Source organism: Erinaceus europaeus, chromosome 6 (genome assembly GCF_950295315.1).
Source record: "Erinaceus europaeus chromosome 6, mEriEur2.1, whole genome shotgun sequence".
Classification (NCBI taxonomy): Eukaryota; Metazoa; Chordata; class Mammalia; order Eulipotyphla; family Erinaceidae; genus Erinaceus; species Erinaceus europaeus.
The window spans coordinates 1,454,283-1,480,798 of NC_080167.1; the positions used below are offsets into that span (position 1 = coordinate 1,454,283).

General features: G+C 47.2%; 2 protein-coding genes and 1 pseudogene across 8 annotated transcripts in view; 1 reads left to right on the forward strand and 2 right to left on the reverse strand.

Moving 5' to 3' along the window:
- Positions 1-407: 407 nt before the first annotated feature.
- On the reverse strand, positions 408-912 carry LOC103119059 (small ubiquitin-related modifier 1-like; annotated as a pseudogene).
- A 1,946-nt stretch (positions 913-2,858) lies between these two features.
- On the reverse strand, positions 2,859-9,756 carry TUG1 (taurine up-regulated 1). Of its 4 annotated transcripts, none has more exons than XM_060192801.1 (2): positions 7,814-9,756; positions 2,859-6,372 (listed from the first exon to the last, which is right to left on the reverse strand). In XM_060192801.1, the coding sequence occupies exon 1, from the start codon at positions 9,626-9,628 to the stop codon at positions 8,759-8,761; it is 870 nt and encodes a 289-aa protein (XP_060048784.1). In that variant the 5' UTR covers positions 9,629-9,756; the 3' UTR covers positions 2,859-6,372; positions 7,814-8,758. The 4 variants fall into 4 exon arrangements, with proteins under 4 accessions (XP_060048784.1, XP_060048785.1, XP_060048787.1 ...); XM_060192802.1 differs by having other exon boundaries at positions 2,859-6,533; XM_060192804.1 differs by having other exon boundaries at positions 7,800-9,756.
- A 73-nt stretch (positions 9,757-9,829) lies between these two features.
- Positions 9,830-26,516, forward strand: part of MORC2 (MORC family CW-type zinc finger 2) — a 40,009-nt gene continuing 23,322 nt past the window's right edge. For all 4 annotated transcript variants that reach the window (XR_009550353.1, XM_060192796.1, XM_060192797.1 and 1 more), the window contains exons 1-5: positions 9,830-10,067; positions 20,337-20,390; positions 22,607-22,641; positions 24,804-24,872; positions 25,770-25,860. Coding sequence is in view for 3 of the 4 variants with exons in the window: in XM_060192796.1 (XP_060048779.1) it covers positions 10,000-10,067; positions 20,337-20,390; positions 22,607-22,641; positions 24,804-24,872; positions 25,770-25,860 (317 nt within the window). In the remaining variant the exon portion in view is untranslated. The remainder of the gene's footprint in view (positions 10,068-20,336; positions 20,391-22,606; positions 22,642-24,803; positions 24,873-25,769; positions 25,861-26,516) is intronic.

A 26,516-nucleotide genomic window follows, 5' to 3' on the forward strand; every position in this document is an offset into this window, starting at 1 on the left:
TGCATGAGTGACTGCTAATGAAGATTAGAGCTTCTCTGGGATCTTCTCACAAGATTTCCCTTTACTCTGAAAATGCTTTCTCTTCAGTGAAGCCATCTCTGGAGTTAGTACTCTCACATCTGTCATTTCATATCCAACCTGATAATTCCGCTTCTTTTGGTCCAGATCCTTAGATTCTAAAAGTAGCTTCAAGTTAGGGAAAGTCATTTTCCACAGTTCAGTTCTCTGAAAAACTTCCATCTCCAACTGAAAGTCATAGTCCAGGAGTGAAGCAATCACACACTAGAATTTCAGGGCCAATTGGAAAGTCACTGTGAACACTTGGATTGGTCAATCTTATTTATCACAAGCCTGAAAATGCAGTCCTAGAAAAGGTGGCCTCTCTGTGCACACGTTCATTTTTAAAAAAGAAGAGGGCAATATAAAGGGGCTGAGGTTTGATCACCAAAAGTCAGCACAATGAAAACAAATGGGCTTAGAATTCAAATTATCAGGTGTTTTAAAGAGGAGGGTTGCCAGTTCTCAATTGTTTTGAACACCACATTACAAAAGAACTATTTTCAAAAATAAAAAAAGGATTGAGGGAGAAGAAAAGATAATAAAAATATCTAAGCCACTGAATGCCCCCTCATTTGTTCCTGATAAACTTCAATCACATCTTCTTCCTCAATTCCTAGTTCTTTTGGAGTGTGATTGATTATCAGCAATTCTCTGACCTTCAAAGAGAAACCTGAGTGAATTCATCGGAACTCCCTGTCTTTGACAGTATGATTCTTTGAGCTTCTTGAGCTGCATAGTCATTCTCACTTTAATCTCACTGCTATCCTACCCAATTACTTTGAGTTTAATATATTCTCCTTCCTTCTTATCCCCCAAGTCGTCAGTTGAAGGTTTTGCCTCCTGAACAGACATGGCGACGGGCGGCTTCACACCCAGTCTCTGCACAGTAGAAGCCTCAGGTAGGTAGAACCTAGCTCTTGGGTTTACTCTTTCTTACCAGTGAACTTCTAAGTTTGCTGACTCAATCCAAGTAGCCACCTTACTGTCAGGCCTTGGTTACTGAGGGGCCACTCTACCAGCTGGTTTGAGAGAGCTGCCACTAATTCAGTTTTAGTGACAATCAGTCCTAGGCCTGCCTGCCCACCCATATTTCTGATGCCTATTATTTAACCATTATTAATTTCAGAGTCATTTGGTCAGAACTGAAGCCTGTTTTAGCACAGAAGGGACAATTCTAGACAACCAAATCTCAGCAAGGGCCAGCAAATGGCTCACCAACACAGTGTGCTGGCTTAGATGTGTGTGATCTAGGTCAGCCTCCCCTGCACTGGAGGAAGCTTGGATGCTTAGGGTCTTCTCTAAGGGTCTTGTCTACCTGAAAGTCAACCCACACTTTAGCCGGGAGTAGAACAGAATGGTGGTCTGCTGAAATCACAGAATGACAGCCCAGGAGGTGGCAAGGTAGATAAAGCGTTGCCTCTCAAGCATGAGCTTCCAGGTTTCCAACATCACACGTCAAGAGAGATGCTGTGGCTGTTGTTAAGACGTAAAACACTATAAATATAAAAATATGTATAATAAGCAGCTCAGGAGGTGGTGCAGTGGTTAAGGTGTTGGACTCTTGAGCACGAGGCTGAGTTTATGCCAGAGTAAAGGCTATGGCTTTCTCCTGGCATCTCTCATAAATCTTAAATTAAAATCAAATTACAGAGTAGAAAGGAGTAGCACCCCAAAGGGAGAGTGGGGGTGTATCATTAATGGAAAAGGAAAATGACTTGAGACAGGCAAAACAAATAGTATCTATTACACCAACATTTAAATAATGGGAAGGAAAAAAAAAAAAAAAGAGCCAGCGATGAAGCAGTAGCCCAGTAGCGAGAAGTGGATGATCTGGGGCCACGTTTCCAGATGCTGATGGCTGTTTCTGTGTTGCTGCAGTTTAGAAAGGACTCAGGTGATGATTTAACAACGAAATAGTCCTACTGAGCTCGATCAGGGAGTAAAGAACACTCAACATTTCAAAGAAAATGATTTTCTAGTATGACACCGACAGAAGTCTTAATAGATTAATATTGGAAACTTAGGTATTTCTGATAATTCAAATACTTATGACGTCTAAAGAAATGTGCTTAATCCACTGTGCTACCGCCCGGCATCCCCCCCTTTTTTTGCTACAAGGGGTATCGATGATGGGCTAGGTGCCAGCCCTACAAGTCCACTGCTCCCAGTGGCCACCTCCACCCCTTTTGTTTGGTAGGACAGAGAACAATTGGGGGGGGGGGGAGGCAGAGAAAGACACCTGCAGACCTGCTTCACAGCTTGTGAAGTGTCCCCCCAGCTGGCGGGGAGCAGGGTCTGGAGCATGGTAACCTTTGTGCTCAACCGGGTGTGCCACCAGCCAACCCCCACTATACATCTTTCTTTCAAGGTTGCTCCACCTAGTTTAGCACGGGCATTTATCCATGTCCATACACAGTAACTGTAATTTATTCATCCTAGCAGACATGTTGATTTCTCATGCATGAACTACTCCATACCATGTAAATTCACGAGCCTATAGAAATTTAAATACTGGGTGGGGGTAGACGGCATAACGATTATGCAAAGACTCTGATGCCTCAGGCTGGCTCCAAAGTCTCAGGTTCAATCCCCCTGAACCACCACATGCCAAAGATGAACAGTGCTCTGGTTAGAAAAAAAAAAAAGAAACAACACTGCTATCTATTTTACTTAGTCTTCTGGTTTGGAAACTAATTTTAGTGTGGCCATGACCATTAACTTAATTAATACTTGGATCTGTCAAGTTTCAATATTGGTAGAGACTCTATTTCAAGCAATAGAAACTCAACTCAAAGTAATTTAAGCAAAAAAAGTATTTATTGGTTCACGTAACTAAAAAGTCCAGGGGATATATTAGCTTCAGGCACGGCTGGATCCAGGGACACAGAGTTTTCTCTTCAAGAGTGAAATGTTTCTGTCATTTGGCTTTACTCTCCTCTAAGTTCTTAGCTAACTTCTGTGACTGGCTAATTCAACATGGTAAGCCCTGTTCGTCTGAGATTTTCATTCTATAAATTTTAGCAAATTCGGTGTGTATGTGTGTGGTGGGGGGAGGGCTGCGCTTCACTTTGCCTAGTTTAGTAAAATTTTTTGGGCTGAGTATCTATCACAGGATTATCTTGAATCACATGACTATTCCTGAACCAAGAATTACTATTAAGGGGATAGACTATGCTGAATCACATGTCCACCCATGGAGCCCACAGTTGGGTCAGATTGTCTGAACATGGACTGGAGACAGGGTGAAGTGGTTCTGAGAAAGATCAGGGAGTTGTTACAAGAAGATGGAATGGACATAAAAGGAACAAACAAAACTAAACTAATGTCAATGAGAAGACCAAATATTGAAGAAAAAAAAAAAAAAGCTTAATCTCTCTTTAGAGTTGAGTGGTTAAAAGCCAACACAGTTACTTCCTTAATGCTAAAAGTATTTTCTGGGAAAAACAACAAAGCATCATGAAGACTACGTCTGTCCAGTCCTGTTATCCACTGGGATGAAATAACCACATCCAACAGAATACTTTGGCTGTTACAATAGTTTTGATGTGAGTAAACTGAGCGGCCATGAGTCTGAGAGCACAACTGTCTTGCTCAAGCAGGGCAGCTGGCCTCCCATCGGTAAATACTTCTGTGAGGCTATTCAAAAGTCAGCAGTCACCTTGAAGTTCAATGGAAAACCTTCTGTGCTCTTTGCCTTTTGCCAACCTCACTGCTGTTTCTGTGAGAACTGACAAATCAGACATAGCAGAAGAGAAGAAGAGACAGCACTGCTGAGCTACTGTACTTCTTTAGATCTTGTGACAGGGCCCCAGGTGCTAGAATGGTCTGAGATAAGCAGAGAGGCTTATTCTGCATTTGAGTCAAGGGCTGCTGGTCAGGAGCTGGTCACAGCCCTTGCTGCTGTGAACACTGTCTCAGTGCAGGGTGCAGGGTGCAGGCTGCTTTTGTTCAACACTTCTCAGCAGGGTAGGCTATTAAAATGCTGAGATCAGCTGTAGTCTTCTCAAGGCAGTCAACCTGATTGTAGAACAGGTCAAAAAAGGCAGGCAAGGGGCTGTGGCAGGTAGAAGTGAGTAGGGTCCTTTCAGTATAGTCGGGATAGGATCTGGATGGTCAGGCAGGTTAACACCAAAGCTGCAAATTACTTTCCATGGATTATGCACAGTCCAGGGCATAATCCGTGTTTCTGCAGATCCAACTTCCTATTAAAGGCCAATCAGGTACAGTAGGGTTTATTTCCTGCTCCAGCTGCCCAAGAACTTTCAGCTCAGAGGAAGGTGATCTCCTCAGCCTGCACTCAAGGTTCTCAGCTACACCTGGGAGTGAAAGTGCCGGGACAGCCAGCTTCATCAAGGTTTGCCCTATGCTCTTTGGTAATCAAGTCTTCATCTTCTGTAGCTCAGCCTCTAAGAATCGTCTTATAAAGTCAAAGTCTCTGGCTGGAGGAATGGTGCTGCTGAAATCCTTAGATGGATTCTGAGGCCTGGTAATAGTAAGAACTAGGCTTGAGTTTTAAGACTTTTTGCTTGCCAACCATCATTCCTATCATATACTCTCCTTAAGTCCGACAACATTAAAAGGGATGTTGGCAGTATACATCAGTCTTTTTTTCTAAAGCACAGAACATCAAGCTAACATTTTGAAGATAGTAGAAACACTGAATTTATAGATACTCTCTTCTTTACAAATAAGTTGTATATACAAGTAGGCTAGCCATCCATACTTTATTTTCACTTTTATCTAGAGTAACCACAGTTTGCGGACTGAGTCATGGAATCATAATTAGTTGTAGAGGTTAAGAGGAAAAATAACCAGAGTATTCATTAAAGTAGCTGAGGACAAGTGGCGTGTAAGTTGACTGTTGAGAAATGAGATTTTCTCATGACACTAATTGACGTCTACTTGTTTGACGTAATCTGGTTTGAGAGTGGATGAACCAAAACCTTCCTTGAGAAACTGGGAAGCTGTCTCACGGAAAGGAATGAAGTGAGTCACTCAGAACCAATGTAAAGGGACAGTAATGGGACAGATGAGAGCCTGTAAACACACAAGGACCAGGTACTGTGAACTTGTGACATTAAGAAGTAGCAGAAAGCTCTTGAGACTAGTGATTAACACTTAGCTGCAGGCTCTGTAGATGCTTTGCAAATTAGTGTGTATTTCCACAAAAAAAGGCAAATGATATGATGCAATTTGAGCTACTTGGACAAGCGACTGATCACAGCCTATTAAGGCTCCAGATATTCCTCACACCTACAGTTAATGGCACCAGACATCAGAGATCCATATTAAAAGAACAACTCTCACTGGCCAGAAGAAAAACTTCCACAGTGACACGCTTTAAATCATATGTAAGCAAGCATGTTCAAAATTTTCTTTTGTTACATGTAATGAGATCAGGACTTTGGAGCAGAATAGGCAGGTAGGGTGATGCTGGAGGAATTGTTTTAGCCTTTTTTCTTTCTTCTAGGTTACTCATTAATTTGCCCTGGAGATGGCAGGTGAACTGAATAAATGTCAAGGAACTGCCGTTCACTGAATCCCAGGGACTTGTAGTTTGAAAGCAAGATGTAAGTCCTTTTACACAAGGTTGCCAGCGTTTTGAGTTGTTTTCATAGGTAATAATTATCCCTGTACTTGAAGAAGCACACCAGAGCTGATGGTAAGAGGATCCATGAACAAGTTGATCTAATACAGCCTCAATGAGTTATCAGCTTCAAGACTTGGCGACTCAGGTAGCAAGGAGGATCAAGATTGCAAAGTCATGGATTTCAAGTACCACTAGGGGTTCTGAAGTTTGAGAGAGAAGTTGATCAAGAGGGCTTGTCAATGTAGAATATAAACAAACTGCCCAATGGCTATATCCACTTCCAAGAATCACCAAAAGCCAATAATCTAGGTTCACTTGATGCCACTTTCAGTCCATGTAATTACTCCAAGGGGCATATGTATGCCCATCTTGCGCTGTTCTGGATTTGCATATAGACTGTATCCCTAAGAATGCTCAGCATCAAATGAGCATGGGTTGTGTTGGGTAGCGGTACAGGTCAGAATGTCACCAGGTCAAACATATTATTGTCTAAAGGGCAGTGATTTTCAAACTGTGCTCTACAGAATTCTTGACACTGTAAACAAGTGTCTTTAGATGTCCTTGTGGTGGATGGATACTTGCGTCAGGTTTCTGGCCTCCCCTTCTTGCTTCATGCTGAGCAGCCTCAGTTTACTCTGATTCCGTAATTTTCACTCAATAGGCTTCATGGCCACAAGGCATTTAGGAAAGCAACGATCTAAGAATAAGTTGTTCACAAAATGCTGAAATACAAAAAATAGGTGACAGAAACCAGAAACTGAGAGCACAGTCTGTGATAAGCCAAAGTACTTTCATCCAACCCTCCCTGATGTGGGCCACATTACAGATTGAGGTTCATGTTCACGTCTGAAATAAATCCTTAGCGTTTGAACTGGATGTGAGCCTATCAGAGGACAAGACTTTGTCTTAGGTGACAACAGCACTGGTATATTCACAGTCGGCATATAACTACAAATACCATTCTAGTAAATTCATGGCTAGAAAGTTTCAAGCACTGCTAACATCTCAGAATATTCAAACCCTTAGGAAGTATCTCATCTCTGTACCCCTTCCTTTTCTATATTTTTCTCTTGCTATCTCTTTATCCACCCGGGATGCAGTGACCTTGAATTAGGTTTGCTGCACAATTTTAGAGCCACAGGATATAGCTCAGTGTTACACGGAGCTCATTTAATTTGGGCATGCACTGAACAGTTTTTCCCCCTCCAGCACCCCTGTATCTACACGTATCTCCTAGCAGCACTTTGACAGAAAAGATGGTACACTACTTTAAGGAGGTAAATGACAAGAGAAGTTTCAAAGATGCTATTTATTCATGGAGCTACATAGTGACCAGTTGGCAATCCAGAAGTAATGACCCATGCCACTGAAAGTAGCGCAGCGAAAGAAGCATCATGACTTAGGACTTACTGGGCCGAGACCCTCTACTACACTACGTTGCACTATGGGTTGGGGAAGGGACACATCTGAAGTGTTTTTTCAACTTAGGAAACATTCTATATATAGTATACATGCCAGTTATATATATATATATATATATATCAAATACCTTCACATATAAACAGCGTGGCTCTTACAAAATGGCTCATTTTGTGTAAATACTAGTGAGGGGATAGAGGACTAAGAGATAAACTCTTGGTATCCATGACTATTAAGACTTAAAAGATATATAAATAGGGACCACAATTAGGCCATCTTTGGGAAGACCACGAAAATGGACGAAAGTTGTAAAAGTTGTGTTTCACGTGGGTTGGCTTGTTAGAAAAACAGAGGTCTTAGCGACCGGATTCTGTACCACCATGCAGACAGCCTGCTCTTCAACCAGACCCCTAGTTGAAGGGCAGCTGCCACAGGATTGCATTTACAACATCCTGCCTTTCCCAGGGCACCAGATCAAGAAATTAGACCCACTTCCAGTCATTTAAAATACTGAAGGGAGAGTAGAGACTAAGTTAATTCCAAGCTGGGTTCTGGACTAGGAGTCAGAAGGCCTGGTCTCTCATCAGTAGCTGTGTAACCTTTTAAACTTCCATTTCCTCATTTGAAAAAAAAAAAGGGGGGGGATCTAATTTTTTAATTTGATCACTGAAATTAATGCATGTAAAAGTGCTTTGAAACTGTAAAGTGCTATGTAAATAGAAGGGATTACCATATAGGTTCTACCTGGACAGAGCAAGAGGTCTTTTCTGGAATCGGATTGGAGCTTTGTGAGATGCTGCTAGGTTACAGAACGCCTTGGTAGAATCTCTCACACTTGTGTGAAAAGTCCTGGTTCCTGAGTAATCCCAAAGAGGCTATGCATTTGCTGTCACTGTGTGAGTCGCAATGGTCAGGTCGTTTGCTTTCCCTTTAGGCTACTAGATACCGAAGAGGAGGAACAGGGCCTGTGTGTGGACGCGGCATCGGCTAGACTCGGGGACGGCTTGTGGGCCCGCGCCGGTCCGTTTCCCGGTCTCTGAGGCTCCAGCCTTTACAGCGACGAACCGTGAGTCCGCGGGACGCGCTGGGCCCCGGCGGCGACAGGACAGGACAAGACAAGACAAGACAGACGCCGTGGGCTATTTGGCTTCAGGTCGCCGTCGCCGTCGCCTGCCGGGAAGGTGGTGCCGGCCGGGCCGGGCGGAGACGAAGGCCACGTCGGCGGGGCGGGCGGGCGGCGGGCGCCTCTGGGTCACAGTGGTCCCCGGGCGGCGTCAGTAGTAGGCGGCGGGGCAGCTCGGGCAACACCCGGCGGGCGGGCGGGCGGGCGCGGGGCTGGAAGGCACGGGGGCAACACGTCAGCACCGGGCGTCTCCGTGTCCGTGTCCGCGTCCGCCGGGCTCGAGCCGCTGCCCCGAGAGGCCCCGCCGGGCGGGCAGTGCGTCCTCCGCGGCCGGCAGTGCGCGAGCGGCAGCGCCTCACCTCCTCAGGCGTCGCGCCCGCAGTCCACGTGCGTGAGGCCCCGTCTCGCGCTCTCGGGCGACACCGGCGGGGCGCGGCGCTCCGAGGGGCCGGGCCGCGGGTTCGAGTCTCAGGCCGGGGCCGCGCCGCGCCGCTCAGGGCTCACGGGGAGGCGAGCGGAGGGCCGGGCGCGGGGCCGGGCGGGGCCGGGCGGGGCCGGGCGGGCGCCTAGGGCGGCATGAGCAGGAACAGGCAGAGCAGGAAGCCCACCACCAGCCAGCCGCCCGCGCCCTCCGCCGCGCCCGCCGCCCCCGCGCCCGCGCCCGCCGGCCGCAGCCCCCCGCCGCCGCCCACCACCCGCACGACGCCGCGCCGGACGGCGAACGCATAGGCCGCCGCCCGCGTCCGGCGCACCAGCAGGAAGACGCGGCGCGAGCGCCAGCGGGCCCCGGGCGCGCGGCGGGGCCGGGCCTGCGCCCCCAGCGCCGGATGCCAGAGCAGGAGGAACAGCCGCCAGCCGATCGCTCGATCGCCCGCGCGCCCGCTGCGGCGCCCTACCAGAGCGGGGACGGGGGGAGGGCGCGCCAGGGCTTCTCCGGGTGAGGGGCCTGACTCCCCGGCGCCGAGAAAAGATGGCCGCTCCGGTCCGCGCCGCCGCTCCCGGCCCGGCTGCGTCGCTCGGCCCGCCCCCGGTACTGTGCCTTTAAATGGCGGAGCGGCGCGGCGGGCCGGAAACGCCGCGCGCGCGCGCGCGCCCACGTGACGGGGGCGGGGCGGCGTGCGGCGTCGGGTCACGTGGCCGGTCCGGCGGCCAATCCGCGGGCGCGGCGGCGGAGCGGGGGCGGGCGCAGGCGCGGTGCGCCGATTGGCCGGCCGGGCGGAGGCCTCTGGGGCACCGGCGTCGGGGAGCGCGCGAGCGGGCCGGGCGTGCCCGGGCGCCTGAGACAAAGCGGCGGCGGGAGCGGCGGGAGCGGCGGGAGCGGCGGGAGCGGCGTTGGCGCCGGCAGCCAGGAGGCGCCACTCACTCCCGGAGGCCGGGGCGCGAGAGCCCGGGGGCGCCTCCGCGTGCTCGGCGCGGCCGACGGGGCGGCGGCACATGGTCCTGGGCGCGCGCCGCGGGCGTGGGCTTGCGGAGGCGCGGGGCGGGACAAAGGCGGCGGCCGTCGGGCGGGCGCGGCTCGGAAGCGGCCCCGGAGCGTGGGGACCGGCGGCGAGGACGCGCGACGAGGAGGCCCCCGCGGGGCCGGAACCGGCGCCCCGGACGCCACGAGCACGCGCCCGGCCGGCGGGGGACGCGCCTGAGGGCAGCCGGGCCTCGCGGGCCTGAAGGGAGCCATGTCGAACGCTCGGCCGCGGCGCTGAGGGGACGCCGGAAGCGGAGGCGGCGCTGAGGGAGGGGCGCGCGCCGACTCGACGCTCGCCCGGGAACGGCCTCCGGCGCCCGAGGCGCAGAGCGGAGCGCGGCCGCCATGGCCTTCGCCAACTACAGCAGCCTGAACCGGGCGCAGCTCACCTTCGAGTACCTGCACACCAACTCGTAAGTACCGCGGGGCGCGTCGCCCGATTCCCGCCGGGGGAGTGGCCTCGGGCCTCCGGCCGCCGGCCGCCGCGAAGATGGAGGTCGGCGAAGCGGCCGTGCGCACCCGGAGCCGCGGGCCTCGCGTGGCGCGGGTGCGGAGCCGCCGGGGCTCAAGGACGAAGACGAGCGCCGGCCGCCCGTGAGGAGAAGTCGCACTCGGCCCGTCTGTCTGTCTCTGGGGAAGCGCCGGGCGCGCACAGGCCGCGGGGCGAGCACTTCCGGCCCGTGGCTCCGCCGGAGGCCCCGCCTGGCCGAAGAGACGCCCGCGCAGCCCGGGCCTCGCGTCCCGTGTGGGAGCGCCTGCCGCGCGGTGTTCGCCGCCTTCCCGCCCCAGGAGCCGGCGGGCGAGCAGAGGCGACTGCGGTGCGGTGCCAGGCCAAGGGTGTCGTTCCCGCGTTCTCAGGGCCGACTCGTGCCCTCCTCGCCTCTGCCGGGCGGCTCAGCAGGTAGAGCGGCCCCGATTCCAAGTCTGCTTTCCGACCGTCTCCCGCCCGACCGGCTGGCCCTCGTGCTGGCCCTCGTGCTTTTGCCCAGGTTTCTGAAGCCTCGCGATGGTCAGGAGCTACTCCTCCGGTCAGGAGCTCCTCTTCCGGTCAGGAGCTCCTCTTCCGGTCAGGAGCTCCTCTTCCGGTCAGGAACTCTTCCGGTCAGGAGCTCCTCTTCCGGTCAGGAGCTCCTCCTCCGGTCAGGAGCTCCTCCTCTGGTCAGGAGCTCCTCTTCCGGTCAGGAACTCTTCCAGTCAGGAGCTCCTCTTCCGGTCAGGAGCTCCTCTTCCGGTCAGGAGCTCCTCTTCCGGTCAGGAGCTACTCCTCCGGTCAGGAGCTCCTCTTCCGGTCAGGAGCTCCTCTTCCGGTCAGGAGCTCCTCTTCCGGTCAGGAGCTCCTCTTCCGGTCAGGAGCTACTCCTCCGGTCAGGAGCTCCTCTTCCGGTCAGGAGCTCCTCTTCCGGCCAGGAGCTCCTCTTCCGGCCAGGAGCTCCTCCTCCGGTCAGGAGCTCCTCTTCCGGTCAGGAGCTCCTCCCGTTAGGAGCTACTCATCCATCCGGCTGCCGCAGCCCTGAGAACTGGCGCAGTTTCATGGCTGTGCGGCATGCCTGCCTTGCATGCGGTCAATCCAGAGTCGAGCCTGGCCCCCACCGCACTGAAGGAAGCTTTGGTGCTGTGGAGTCCTTGTCTGTCTGGCTGGCTGTCTGGCTGGAAAAATGAGCCCAGAGTGGTGAAGCCGCACAGGTCATGCACACGAAGATTTTGTAGCCTTGGATACCCTTTCCCAATGCTTGCGCTTCCGCATTAAGAGCAAGAAGTTAACGAGCTCTTAGACACCCACAGTTGCTTATCTGATGATTGGCTTCCTTAGTTGTGAATTTTGGAGCAAGGAGTGAATTCTGGAACGACAGACAGACTATCATGATTTTGAAGACCATGAGCAGGACTTCAGAAACCGGATTCTTGTCCCACTTTTTCCAGAGATTATTTCCTAAGAGCAGACTAGTGATCACAGTTAAGCTTTTCATACCAATCACTTGTAACTACAGTCTCAAGAAGTCCTTACAGTAACCCTGCTGGAGTAGGGAGTCCTGCTTTGCATTCGAGGAAACAGAAGTTACTTAACCAGAGGCTAAATAGCTGCTAAGTGGCAGATTTAATCAATTTGTTTCATCTAACCATGCATATCTAGTTAGCCCCTTTAAGGGGCAATTCTGGAACAACTCAGTTTTTACCTTTTGGAACCCACCCCACCTCCCACCCCCCATGTTGTATTTATTTTAATGAGATAGACCAAAGTGCAGCTCACCTCTGGCTTGTGATAAGAACTGAACCATAGTTTTCTATAACCATTACGCTGTCTTCCCAGCCCAAGAACTTGTGTTCTTCAAGTATTAACTTCACATTAAAGTCTTAATTTTAGTTTATCTTGATGAAATTCTAACTCCAGCATGCTGGGATACTTCTTTGCTTTTTAAAAAACTGTTTTGCTGTTTTATAACAGCTGGACAGGCCAAGAGAGCTCACTGGCTGGCACCTTACCAACTATGTGACCCAGATTCGAGCCCTGGCACCACATGAGAGTTGCTGTGATGTCTCCCTCTTGTCTTTGAATGGAAAAGTGGCCTGGAGTTACAAGATCACACATACAAGGCAAGGCCTTGGCTCTGCAAATAAAAAGAATCAGGACTCTGCTAAATCTTCCATTCAAAGTGAAATTGGAGATAGGAATTTTACTTGGCCTGTTGATGTGGAAACGTTCTCATGAACAACTTGAAGGTTGGATGTATGATGTCAGAAGCCCTGGGATTTCTATTGGATCAAATTGTCTACGTTTATGCTTGAATGTGCCTGGTTTTGGCAAAGAAAATATGAGCCCTGAACACGCGGCTTTTCCCTTCTTCTTCTAGCGTTTGCCCTTCTTCTGTAGCCAGTCAACAGCGTCCAGTTGAGCCTGATGTAAAGTTTTGAGACCTCCTTTGAATCTGGAGAGGTGGCAGTCGTTGACTATGTGGGTCATAGTCTGTCTGGAGCCGCAGGGGCAGTTCGGGTCGTCTCTGGCTCCCCAGCGATGGATGGAACATAGCGGCGCACCGGCCATGGCCTGTTCGATAGCGATTGAGGAGGGCCCAATCATAACGTGCTAGGTCAAAGCCGGGTTGACGCTTGCAGGGGTCTGTGATGAGGTGTTTGTTCTTTACCTCAGCTGACTGCCAACTCTGTTTCCAAGAGACTGGAACAGAGAAGTTCAGTGTAGGCATAGGGGACCAGATTGGGTGACGAGACGTCAAGCGTTGGACAGGGTGGGCGAAGATATCCGCATATATTGGCAGGTCCGGTCGAGCGTAGACGTGGGAAATGAACTTAGATGATGCCGCATCCCGACGAATATCTGGCGGGGCCATGTTGCTAAGAACTGGCAGCCATGGAACCGGGGTGGAACGGATGGTTCCAGAAATGATCCTCGTGGAGGAATATAATTTGGAATCGACCAAGTGGACATGGGGGCTACGGAACCATACTGGGGCACAGTATTCTGCAGTGGAATAGCATAATGCTAGACTTTTCCCTGTTAACCTATTTCAAAAGATTTTTTTTTTTAAGCCTTGGGGATTCAACTGTTGACATTCATGTAGGAAACATTTTTTTAAGTTTTCAAGAGCCATGATACATTACTGGTAATGATTACAGCATCCTTTTTTTTTTTTTTTTTTTTTTTTTTTTTTTACCAGAGCACTGCTCAGATCTGGTTTATGGTGGTCCAGGGGATTGAACCTGGGACTTTAGAGCCTCAGGCATGGGAATCTGTTTTGTATAACCATTATGCTATCTACCCCTGCCCAGCATCCTCTTTTAATGTCAAGTTCAGAGAAGGGAAGATCTGTTTAATACCTTTGTCTTCACTGGAATTTTTAAAAAGTGCAAGACTATTGGCCACTCTGAATTATGAAAGAAGTGGCTCTCTACTTAACCGCTCATTTAACGTAGACTTGTGTGTAGGTAGTGACGAGAGAGGTGGGGACACTACTTGAACCAGCCTGGGGTCATTGCATCTAGATCATGTCCTTGAACAGGTGTCCTTTACTTCTAGAATGGGGGCAGTTATGGCTGTCAGTTCATACATGGCGCTCCATTCACTTTTCATAGTTTCTGCTATTTTTATCTTTATTTTTTGCCTCCAGGGTTATTGCTGGGGGTTGGTGCCTGCACTACAAAATCACTGCTCCTGGAAGCCATTTTTTTCCCATTGTTCCTGTTCCTGTTATTGTTGCTGCTTCTGTTGTTGGATAGGACAGAGAGAAATTGAAGGAGAAAGGGAAGACGGGAAGAGAGACACCTGCAGACCTGCTTCACCACTTGTGAAGCAACTCCCCTGCAGATGGGGAGCCAGAGGGCTTGAACTGGGATGGTGCTTTGTACTATGTGCGCTTAACCTGGTGCGCCACTGCCCCAGTTTTCTGCTATTTTGTTCATAATGTTTGGGACAGAAATTGGTTAAGCTGTTTAATGATAGTTGTTTGGTAAAGACAGTATACATTTGTTTTAGATGATTTTGTATTAGGAGCTCATTATCCTCTGGGTCTGTCAGCATTCAGGTTTTAAATTTCTGGGAAGTTTTTATGATCTTGCAAGAGTCTTGGGCTAATTTTTTAAAATATCAGATATTGCTAATTATGATAGAAGGGGTTTTAAATAAGGGGAATTTTTTTGTTACTTTTGGTTTTGAGGTCACTAGGGAAGAGTTCTCAAGCAGTCCATGCACTGGATTCCAGGTGTGGTGTGAGATGCGTATCAGGGCACTGTTTTGCGGAACTGCTCAGTGTAAGGTGGCTTGTTGTCATGGTTATTCTTCGTTAGCTTTGACCAGAGCCCTTCTCAGCTCTGGCTGCTGGTGAGGGGTGCCAGGGATCCAGCCTGGGGCTTCTCTCGTGAGGTTCTGTGCCACCATTGTGTACACCCCTGACTCTTTATTCCTGTTGGCACATATATGTGTATATATACATAACTTGGTAAGACAGAGAGGAGAGTGAGAGAGAAATCTGTAGCACATGATAATTTCATTGTCTTGACCATATAACACTTGGAGGTTGTTTTCTTGGTATGTGAAGTGGCTAGAGAAACTTGACAGTTCTTGAGATAGTGCTCCTGATGACGTACTCCTTGTGAAATGTTGGGTACATGCACAAAATATATGAAACCATTCAAATATAAAATGGTTGCTCTAGAATTCTTTTAAAATTTAATTTGATGGGACAAAAATTGTGGGTAGAGAGAGACACCAGCATGAGGGCACTGAGGATTGACCCTGAGTTCTTGTGCATGGGAACAGGTGCACTTGACCAGTTGTGTCATTGCCTGGCCCCTGAATTTCTTAGCTTTATTTTCTAGCCATTAAGACATTGTACTGTCAGCATGTCCTCAAACTCAGCAGAAGCCCTCACTGTGATAAGCATGCAGATAGTCTATTGGCGTCAACTCGGGCTGAATGTAGACAGGGATCCTGTGCTCCTCGGCCATGCAGGTCGCCCAGGTCTGAGCCCGGCTCCCATTGAATTGAATGAAGTTTTTTGGGGGGGGGGGGAAGGAATAGGAAAGGCAGGCTGTTTTCCACAGACTTGAATATCACTGACAGTGCTGAACTGCAACTGCAGAACTCATGGCACAAATGGCATAGGAAGTGAAGTCGGCTTGTTAAAAGTCTTTGTTTTTTCTCCCAGATGGTTGTTCTTTCTTGGATCACCTGTAGAGGACATATGTATATGTATATTTACTTTAATGAAAGAGAAATGCAGAAAGAAACAGAAAGAGGCCAGAGCGCTGTTCTGCTCTGGCTTATGGTGGTGCTGGGGATTGAACCTGAGACTTCAGAGCGGCAGGCAGGAGAGTCTTGCAGAACCGTAATGCTGTCTCCCCAGCCCCCTGCATAAGGTCTTTATGTCTGTAAAGAAGATAATTTCTTTCCTAAAATACATAGAGTAAAATTGGGCTGGGGAGGCAGCCCAGTGGTATTAATACACATGTGGGGCACTGGCTTCACCACTCCATGGTGCTACATTAAAAATAGAGCTGGGAACTTTGGTGGTGGGAATTGTGTGGAATTGGACCCCTCTTATCCTTCGTCCTTGTTAATCATTATTGTATCAGTGCCCCTATTGCAAATGTTAGCAGGCAGCCTATGGGCCGTTTTCTTTCTTTTTTTTTTTCTTCGCAAACCTAAGTAGTTGGTATGTTTTGTTGCTTATGATTTTGTTTTTGACCAGGGCACTGCTCAGCTCTGGCTTTATGGTGGTGCTGGAGATTGAATCTGGGAAAGTCTTGCATAAGTCACTGTGCTGTCTCTCCAGCTGATTATTACTATTCTAAGAGCTGTTTAGCACTCTGATTTAAGCATTTGTTAGTGTGGCCATCATTAATTATTTGACGGTCTCAGTGTTGGCCCTTGACACTATGAAAGTGCCACAGAAAGCCCTTTTTAAAAAAAAAAAAAATATATATATATATATATATATATATTCCCTTTTGTTGCCCTTGTTTTTATTGTTGTAATTATTATTGTTGGTGTTGATGTTGTTGGATAGGACAGAGAGAAATGGAGAGAGGAGGGGAAAACAGGGGGGTGAGAAAGACAGACACCTGCAGACCTGCTTCACCACCTGTGAAGCGACTCCCCTGCAGGTGGGGAGCCAGGGGCTTGAACCAGGATCCTTATGCTGGTCCTTGTGCTTTGCGCCACGTGTGCTTAACCTGCTGCGCTACCACCCGACTCCCAGAAAGCCCTTTCTTTTTATGATGTGTCAATACAGGTCACAGAAGTGGCCCTGGTGTATGGGTACAGTAGTACTGACATGAAACATAAGACCACGGAGATTTTCTTTAGATGCTAAATGTTTAAGAGGTAGTTCTGATGAATGCGTAGAAAACAGTGAAAATAAGTTAAACACACACACACACACACATTGGTGGCACTGAGGATTGAACCTGGAACCTGGGAGACTTAGGCATGAGAGTCTGTTTGCATAACTATTATGCTGTCTCCCCTACCCAATTTTTTTTTCCGATTGTTTTTCTTAAGGTTAAAGTTTAACTTGATATTGTTTTTAGCAGCTTATCTTAGTTTTAAAATTTTATATTCCTTCCCTTTTTATTTTCCTCCATATGTATATCACCACAGGTCACCAGCTGTCCCTTGGCCAATTTTCTTCTTCCATCATTAGAGAGGAAAGGAGAGATACCAGGCAGTGCTGCTCATGGAATCTTCCATGTGGTGGTGTCTGGGCTCAAAACCAAACCTTCACATGTGGGGAGGTGTGTGCCCTACCAGGTGGTGTGGACAAACTGGCTTGCAGCCTCTCATTTATAGCCAGGGTGGGGAACCTTTTTCTGCCAGGGGCCATTTAGATATTTATAACATCATTCTTGGGCTGTACAAAACCATCAACTTAAAAATTAGCACTTAATGTTGCTGTAAAAAAAAAAAAAGCTCCTAGATTTATCTCGCCAGGCCAGATAATATGACCTGCGGGCTGTATATTTCCCAGCCTTCTACAGGATACTTTTTCTTCCAATTGAGAATATCAAGTGTTTAAGTATGGATTCTGGAGACATACTGATTTTTGCCACTGGCTCTTGGGTGAGGCTTCATGCCTTCATGTTTCCACTGCTTCTGGTGAGTTGTCAGTTGAGCATATTCAGCATTTTTTCCTCTTCCTTTTTTTGGATCTTATTCTAGAGAGAGAGATGGAAAGAAGCCACGGCCCTGATGCTACCTTCAGTGTGGTGAGGGCTGGATTTCAACCCGGGTCGCACATGTGGCAAATAGTCCTCCCTCCACCCCCCACAGATAGAGGTTGAGGACAAGAGGAGGAGAGGTAGACCTAGAGAGGAGAGAAGCTACCAGCGCTGCCGATGAAGTGCTTTTGTACAGTGCTCCCATGTGGTGGCCTGGGGCTAAGCTGGGTCTTTGTGCAAGGGAAGTGTGCTCTCAGCCTGGAGCCCAAAGACGGCAATATTTTCCTTAAAGCTGTGAGTATTTTATGTAGTTTAAACAAAATTTTTTAAGAACTTGGCTTTTTTCTTCTCATGTAAAATAATTTGGATTAATTAAAGTTAAATAAAAATGGACTATGATAAGAGTTTGAACTTTTATTTCTAAGCTAGTTGGATATAAAACATCTACTTTTTTGTTAAAACATTTCTCTTGGGTTACCACTGTATTAACAACACGTGTTCGTTCACGGATCTCACAGAAGGAAGTTCTTCAAATTCTAAGAACTTGGGACATTTTGATTCAAAATTTGCATTTGCAAAAATTGGAATATTTACTTGAAATGATAGTTTGGGCATTAGTAAATTAGTATTTTGCAGTTTGTTTTAAACAGTTTAGTGATTATAGTTTTTGCATTACTATTTAATAGCACATTTCATTCCAATTTTTTAATAAATTTTTGCTTTATTGACTTAAGCTTTATATTAAAAAAAATAAAGTGAAATAATCTGGCTATTTTAGAAAAAGTCGATTGTAATATATGTGCCTTTCTAATTTTATACTTGAAAAGTCAGTATCAAGGTGGTTCTCGGGCTACATGCTGCTTTTACCTATAATGAAAACGGATAGGGGAAATAGCACAAGTAGAAGAGTGTTTGGAGAATGTAAGGGGACAGTTTGTGCATAGACACTGTGTTCATCTGAACAGCATGGCGGCTGTGTGTTTCTTCAGCCCAGATGCTGAGCGGCTTCCCAAACAGGGCGGTGGCTGTTGAAAGTCTGAAGGGATTAGTTTTAATAAAGGCCTGAGGAGATCACTCCCAACTTTTGTGCTTTTGGGGGAACTGTGGAAGTGAAACTTGGACTTGTTTCTGTAATCAGAGAAAGTCAGTTTGGTCTGGGAGGTGGACTCTCAAGCATGAGGTCTCAAGTTTCAGTCCCCAGCAGCACATGTACCAGAGTGATGCCAGGTTCTTTCTGTCCTGTGTTTCTTATTCATAAAAAATTTTTTTAAAAAACAAAGAGAGTCAAGAAATGAATCATTGGGAGTCGGGTGGTAGCGCAGCGGGTTAAGCGCAGGTGGCGCAAAGCGCAAGGACCTGCGTAAGGATCCCAGTTCGAGTCCCTGGCTCCCCACCTGCAGGGGAGTCGCTTTGCAGGCGGTGAAGCAGGTCTGCAGGTGTCTATCTTTCTCTCCCCCTCTCTGTCTTCTCCTCCTCTCTCCATGTCTCTCTGTCCTATCCAACAATGACGACATCAAGAACAACAACAACTACAGCATCAATAAAGACAACAAGGGCAACAAAAGAGTAAATAAATAAAATTAAAAAAAAAAGAGAAATGAATCATTTTCTTCACTTTTATGTGGAAGGTGTTTCCTTTTATATTACACGGATGCAGATGGGTTTATTTCTCATCAGCACATCATACTTGAGCATAGGTACAGCAAAATGCTGGCAATTGTCCTTAAGCATGCTTAGCGATGGCAGAAAGTGACACCTGGTTAAAGCAACAAGGCATAAAATACAGCCGTTTTCTAGGCAGAGTGTGACTAATGAAAAAGAACTTAACACACAGATAGCTTTTTTTTTTTTTTTTTTTTCTTTTTAGCTAGGAATCTTTAAACGGTTCAGAATGAGTTTCCTTATACCCTAAGGATATTTCCAAATTGGCCTGGGAGACAGTGCAGTATGTAAAACATATGACTTTTTTTTTTTTCCTAGCATGTTGGCTTCTGTTGTGGCGCAAGGAAAGAGTTTTTATTTTAAGTATGTATTTATTTATTCCCTTTTGTTGCCCTTGTTGTTTTATTGTTGTAGTTATTATTGATGTCGTTGTTGTTGGATAGGACAGAGTAAAATGGAGAGAGGAGGGGAAGACAGAGGGGGTAGAGAAAGACAAACACTTGCAGACCTGCTTCACTACCTGTGAAGCGACTCCCCTGCAGGTGGGGAGCCGGGAGCTTGAACCGGGATCCTTGTGCCACTCCTTGAGCTTCGCGCCATGTGTGCTTAATCCAATGCACTACCGCCCAACTCCCCACATACGACTCTTAACTGAGTTAAATCTCTGGCATCATGTGCTAGAGTGATGTTCTGGTTCTCTCTCTACTTCTCTCTCATATTTAGGTGTGTGTATAGGGGGGAGTAAGACTAGGAAGACCTTATACCCTGGAGGTGATGTGGGTAAACATTGGGCTGTCCTGCATGAGGTCCCAAGTAGGATAGCTGGCATTGCAAATGCTAGAGTGATAGTCTGCCTTTCTTTCTCATTGAACAGTAAATCTTTATGAAGAACTGCTGCTGACCAAATAGCAGGTCTTGCTTATCACAGCGAGGATTAGCAAGCGTGGAAAGCCTTGAATTGTAGAGAATTTACTTTCAGAAATGTAAATTGCCAATAAAAGGGAGTTGGGCGGTAGCACAGTGGGTTAAGCGCATGTGGCGTGAAGCTTAAGGATCGGCATAAGGATCCCAGTTCTAGCCCCCGGCTCCCCACCTGCAGCAGAGTCGCTTCACAGGCAGTGAAGCAGGTCTGTAGGTATCTATCTTTCTCTCCCCCTCTCTGTCTAATAGCTACAACAGTAAAACAACTAGGGCAACAAAAGGGAATCAATAAAAATATTTTTAAAAAATTGCCAATAAAAATGTTCTTAGGTTTTTTTTAAATGTTAACATTTTAAAATCTTGACTTTTTGTTGGTATGTTTAGTTCAATTCTATAATTCTTTTGCTAACTTCCAGTCTTTATCCTTTCAGAACTACTCATGAATTCTTGTTTGGTGCTCTTGCTGAACTGGTTGATAATGCAAGGTATGTGTCTTAGTCTTTTTGTCTTTTGCCTCCAGGGTTATCGCTGGGGCTCAGCACTAGAATCTACTGCTCCTGGCAGCCATCTTTTTTTCCACATTATAGGATAAGACAGAGAAATTGAGAGAGGTGGGGAGATGGGGGAGAGAGACACCTGCAGACGGGCTTTGCTGCTTGTGACTCATCCCTCCTACAGGTGGGGAACTGGGGGCTTGAGCCCGAATCCTTGCATGGGTCACTAAGACGTACAGTCTTACACTTAAAACTTTGTGGACGGTCATGACCCTTGTTCCCTGATGAATTGGGATGGCCGTGCTTTAGTGGTGCAGCTCCCAAGAGACTCCTTTCCCACAAGGTACACTAAATAGGCTACTAGTTGACACTTTCTTTACTTGATTAGCTGTAATCCTATCTGTGCACTTGCCAACAATAGTGAACTTCTGACCTCCAAAACTCTTCCATTGTGTATTAGAAGCAGGTAATTGTAGTGGAACAGGGAATTAATATAGATGTTTAAGAACCAAATTAATGGAGCAGACATGCTGTGATTTACTTTGTGTTACCAGGATAGCACACCATGTATTCTGTTTAAACTTCTGCCAGAGCGCTTTCTCTCCAAGGTAAATATTCTGTTGTCAAAGGACTGCAGATGGTGAAAGCAATTCTCATTGTTAGCAGCTGAATTTGGAAGAGATCACACCTTTACTGTGGTGGGGGATGGACCTGGGACTTAGGAGCCTCCGGCATGAGAGTCTTTGCATAACCATTATGCTATGTACCCCTGTCCCTTACAGAGAATTTACAGAGTTCTTAGTGATGGAAGATGAAGTATTTCTTACTGTGCAAGATTTGCTCGACACAAATAACAAAGCCCAGAGGTTCTTTTTGTGAAAATACTGTCTCGACCTTTTCTGAACGTGAATGTAAAATTTCATGAACGTTGTGGGCTGCCAAGTGTTGGGTGATTCGTGTCACAAGAGCACAGGAGAGTTGACAATAGACTCACTTCGGAATGGTTTCCAGTTAAAGAGCCTGCTGATAGCTTTCCTTCCAGTGTATGCTGTCAGTTATCACACTGGTAGAAGGGTGCTTCTTCATAAGCTTAACCAGAAAATTCTGTTTCAGCGTTGGTTGATTCAGTTTTACATTCGTTCATTGAATAATGTAGCTTCTTGGAACTGCTTTTGAATCTGCTTGTATGTTCAAGTTAGTGAAAGTATAACGTGTATTGTGGTAAAGTGGAGGTTCCTGAAGGGCGTAGCACTACACATGCACACATTTGCAGTTCTCTTGTGTGTGAAAATAAGACACAGCAGTAGGAATGTGAGTGGACAGTATTTGCGTTTGAAAACCAGTGAGACTTGGTGTGCTTTGTGTTCTTGCCCGCACTAGGCAGAACTGGACTGATTCAGGTCTTGTGGCTGTCTTCCACGAGGACTAACTGACCTTATATTTCAGCTGGTGGCTGGAGCCTGATGGTTGCCCTAACTTCCTTTCTAGGTTACGGAACGTAACCTTATGGGCTAATGAGTTAGTTTGCGCCCTGTAGTGTGTCTACCATGGGACTTGATTTTTTTTTTTTTTTTTTTTTTTTGTGGCAGGTTGTTTTATTTTTTTGTCTTAGGTGAGGAGAAAAGTAGAAATGTTACTAGAACATCTTTTTATGACTGCAGTTGAATGAAACACAGATTTGGGTCTTTTTATTTTTTTACTGTGTATATAGGTAGCTTTTAAAAAATATTTATTCCATTTTGTTGCCCTTGTTTTTATTGTTGTAGTTATTGTTGTTGCTATTGATGTTGTTGGATAGGACAGAGAAATGGAGAGAGGAACAGGGGGAGAGAAAGATAGACACCTGCAGACCTGCTCTACCACTTGTGAAACTACTCCCCTGCAGGTGGAGAGCCGGGGGCTCAAACCAGGATCCCCAGGGTCCTTGCGCTTTGTACCACCTGCACTTAACCTGCTGCGCTACCGCCTGACTCCCAGGAAGATGTTTTTATCTTCTTGATGTTTTCACTGTGAAATCTATTTGAAAACATAGCCAGGCTCTCTCACTGAACTTAAGAAGTGTTTTGTAGGAAAAAATGTCAAGTAAAAAAATCCTAGAATTCCTGAAAATAGAAATAGTATGCATCTCATTCAAAATACTTATTTTTGATGGTTGACACTTCATATTCTCATTTACAATCTTGATATCTTGTGTTTTCATTTTGTAGAGATGCTGATGCCACCAGAATAGATATTTATGCAGGTAAGTCAGATTATTATTATTAATATATTATTACTATTTATTGCCACCTGGGTTATCACTGAGGCTCGGTACCTGCATGATGAATACACCACTCTGGTAGGCATTTTCCCTTTTTTTTTTTTCTTTTTTAATTTTTATTTTCTAACTTGGCAGAACAGATTGAAATTGAGGGGGGAGATAGACAATGAGAGGGAAAGAAACTGCAGACCTGCTTCACTAATTGTGAAGCTTCCCTTCTGTATTTTCACGCACGGTAATTCCCCCCACCCTCAACCTGGAACCTCAGCGCTTCGGGTGATAGTCTTTTGCATAACCGCTAAGCTGTCTCCTGGACACTTCATCCTTCTAACAACCAATGGCATTTATTTATTTATTTATTTATTTATTTATTTATTTATTTATTTATTTTGGGCCTCCAGGGTTATTGCTGGGCTTGGTGCCTGCACCACGAATCCACTGCTCCTGGAGGCTATTTTTATTTTGGAGCTGGGACTTTGTACCTGCTTTGTCACATTCCAACCTCAAGCACTCTTTTAATCCCTTTAAAGCTCAGATGGAGAAAGGAAGAGGAAATGGGGGGAGAGAAAGAGAGAGACAGACAGACAGATATGCACCATCACCTTTCTCATGGGCCGTGAAGCTTTTCTTGGTGCCGTGTTTGGTGCTTCCAAGTGGTGTGAGTGGCTCCAGCCCTGGCTCTTGTGCAGTAAGGCTTGAGGTTTACCTGACCAGCTAGTTTTTCCTGACCCCTTGAGCCAGTTTCTAACTCCCAAAGCCAAGGTGTTTTGTGGCTTAGTGTACAGCATGACTCGGCTAGAGTTAGAGCTTCTCTTACCCGCTTGTATGATAGTGTCTGTGTAACACATCGTTTCCTTTAGAAAGATATTTTATAGCCTCTTTGAAACTTTCTCGCCCTTAATCCTGTTAGTCAGAGCTCATTTGAATTCTCTGTATGCTGATAAGGGGCTACCACAGGAGAAGGTTTCTTATCCACCAGTAGTGGTACTTGTAGGAAGATCCTTGCCCCTGGACTTTGAAGGATGACTTTTTAATGTTTCAGCAAAGTTTAGCCTTCTGAGCACTGAGTGATATTTGAAAATTTACAGTTACTTCTGAAATAGCATTTCAAGTTTCACTAATCACTTCGTTTAGCAGAAAGAGGTCATGACTCCCTTGAATCTTCAGCGGGAAGGGAGGACAAAGAACATTTCACACTGAGAATTCCTCAACTTTGAAGAGTTATACAGAATCAGTGAACTTTGTAGCTCTGGGGAGACTTCAGATAATCCTCAGTGAGGATTTAGGTCCCAAAGCAGCCCAGGCTTGTTCCCACTGCTCCCTCACAGAACATCCTTTCAGTGGACGTGCCCTCTCGATCCCAGGACCCGGGCTGCTCCCCCTGAGCCCCTCCTTAGCAGCACCAGGGTAAAAGGCACCTAGGAAGCTCTACTCGGCCCCTTCCCACATTGGGACAATTCCAGAGTCCGCCTCCTAACTGTACCTGACTTTTGAGCACTGTCACTGCAGACTTGGCTGCTGTGAGAGGCCCTTCACACTCGCCCCTTCCTGCCAGCCGGGCGGGAACTGCCATGGCTGCTCTGTGTCCACGTATCAGAAGACTTGTTCTCACTCAGGCGGGCCTGGCAGGCGGCCCTCACACCCCATGCACCGTTAAGGGCCATAGCAGTGAGCCCAGGAACTGTGGTTAGACTGAGGATGGTCACACACACTGTTAGGGAACAACTGCATGTCTGACGTGATGGCTCCGGTGCTTGCTAGTCCATAAAGAGGTTCCTTGTTGAATTTGAGCAGTGTGACAGGTTCAGTGTGTAGTAGGAGTCCATGTCCCTAGTGGAGGGCAGAGGTGGAAATAATTCACAAGAAGAGGGGCAAGAGTATGCCAAGGTGTGTAAGACTGTATCAGGTTCTGGCGTGACTAGATGCTGCCCTGGTGTGCCCTCCTCTCAAGCACTGTCAGGAACTGAAGGCCTTGGAGATCTTTGGTGGGATTGCTCCCTGCGGCTCTGCTTTGTAGCTCCCGCTAGCTCGGTCCGTGAGCTGACGTTTGGACCCAGCTTCAGATTGGGCCACTCTGATCATAGCTCTGTTGACAACCTTGGTGAATTACAGCCAACAAGTGACAGTCATGTCTTTTTTTACAGAAAGGCGAGAAGACCTTCGAGGAGGTTTTATGCTTTGCTTTTTGGATGATGGAGCAGGAATGGATCCAAGTAAGTGATAAGATAATCATGCTTCTGTGAAGTGCTTATTACTTATCTTTCTGTTGTGACTAGAAAGTCCACCCGGGGAGAGAAGTCTGTCAAAGCAGCTCAGGCTTAATTCCACCAGCGCCATTGTCAGGTCTTGTCCTCACAGGGGAGATGGTGGGCTCTGAGTAGTGAAGCCAAGGTCACTCACATTACCTGGTCCTTGATGTCGCTATTTATTAGCTTTTGCAACCTCCTGGAGCTGAAACTACAGAGGCCTACCCTCACCTTGTTGCCATGCTCTGTGGCAGAACCAGGCCACAGGGGTTTTGGTCCATTTAATGGGTCAGTCAGGGACACCTCTGGTTTGCAACAAGGTTGTGAATCCCTGGATAGAGGTTTTCAGTAGACATATATCCCTTTGTGGATTTGTTTCTATTTTTTACCCTATACGTTTTAAATATATATGTATGTATTTGTTTTTGATAAAGATAGACGAGGGGTGGCATACCTGGTTACACATACACATTACAGAGCACAGGGACCTGGGTTCAAGCCCCTGGCCCCCATCTGCACAGGGAAAGCTTCACGAGCAGCGAAGCAGGTCTGCGGGTGTCCCTTCTGTATTTACCTATCTCTTCTCAATTTCTCTGTTTCTATCCAGTAATAAATAATTAAAGAGAGAAATAGAGGGGAGAGATAAGAGTGAAAGAGAGAGACACCTATAGCATGGTGTGCGTCACCACTTGCAAAACTTCCCTCCTACAGGTGGGGACCAAGGGCTCCAACACTAATGTGTGCGCTTAACCAAGCGCACCACCATCCAGTACCGCCTGGGTTTAACGAGGGTTGGATCTTTGCGTATTGGAGCAGCCTGGGAAGGAGACATAGTGTTGATTTGATCTGTGCCTGCCCCTTCAGGTGATGCTGCCAGTGTGATCCAGTTTGGGAAGTCAGCCAAGCGGACACCCGAGTCCACTCAGATCGGGCAGTATGGGAACGGGCTTAAGTCGTGAGTACACCAGAAGCTCGTCTTAGGATTCGAGACAAAGATTACAGGACACCCCTTCTGTCACCCCCTTTTCCTGCTTTCTCCTCCATCACCGTGTCTCTAAAAATGGAGGAAAGCTATGAAAGGAGTGATGGTTTGTGACTTAGACTGTCTAGTCCAGCCAGTGGCCCTCCCATCCTGAAAAGGGCAGCTGTCTGAACTTTCCTCGCGGCTCTGAGCCCTAAAACAGTACCACTCCTCCGGTTGAAAAGCCTGGCTTTGTCTCCCGCCGCACCACCCTGAACACACCCGCTCTTGGAAAGCCTGGCATTTACCTAGTGTTTGAGGATGTGAATGCTGCTTTTCTTTTCTGAGATTGCCAGGGCCTGGCTTCAGAGAGCTCCACTCCATGCTTTGTGCCCAGCACCGATGACTAGAGACCGAGTGCTTGTGCCTCTAGAGCCTGTGACAGGGACATACCTAATGTCTTCAAACACTTTGGCGTTTCTCTTTCTGCCCTTGGTTGTTCCCACGTGTTTGGAATGTGTTGTTCTGGTTTTGAGTGAAGCCCCAAGAGAAAGATTTCTATTTCTGAAATGCTCACTTCCAGCTGCACATACCTTTGGATGGAATAGGAGTTAGTGGAGTTGGCGTTGGTACAAGTGAACTGAGTCATG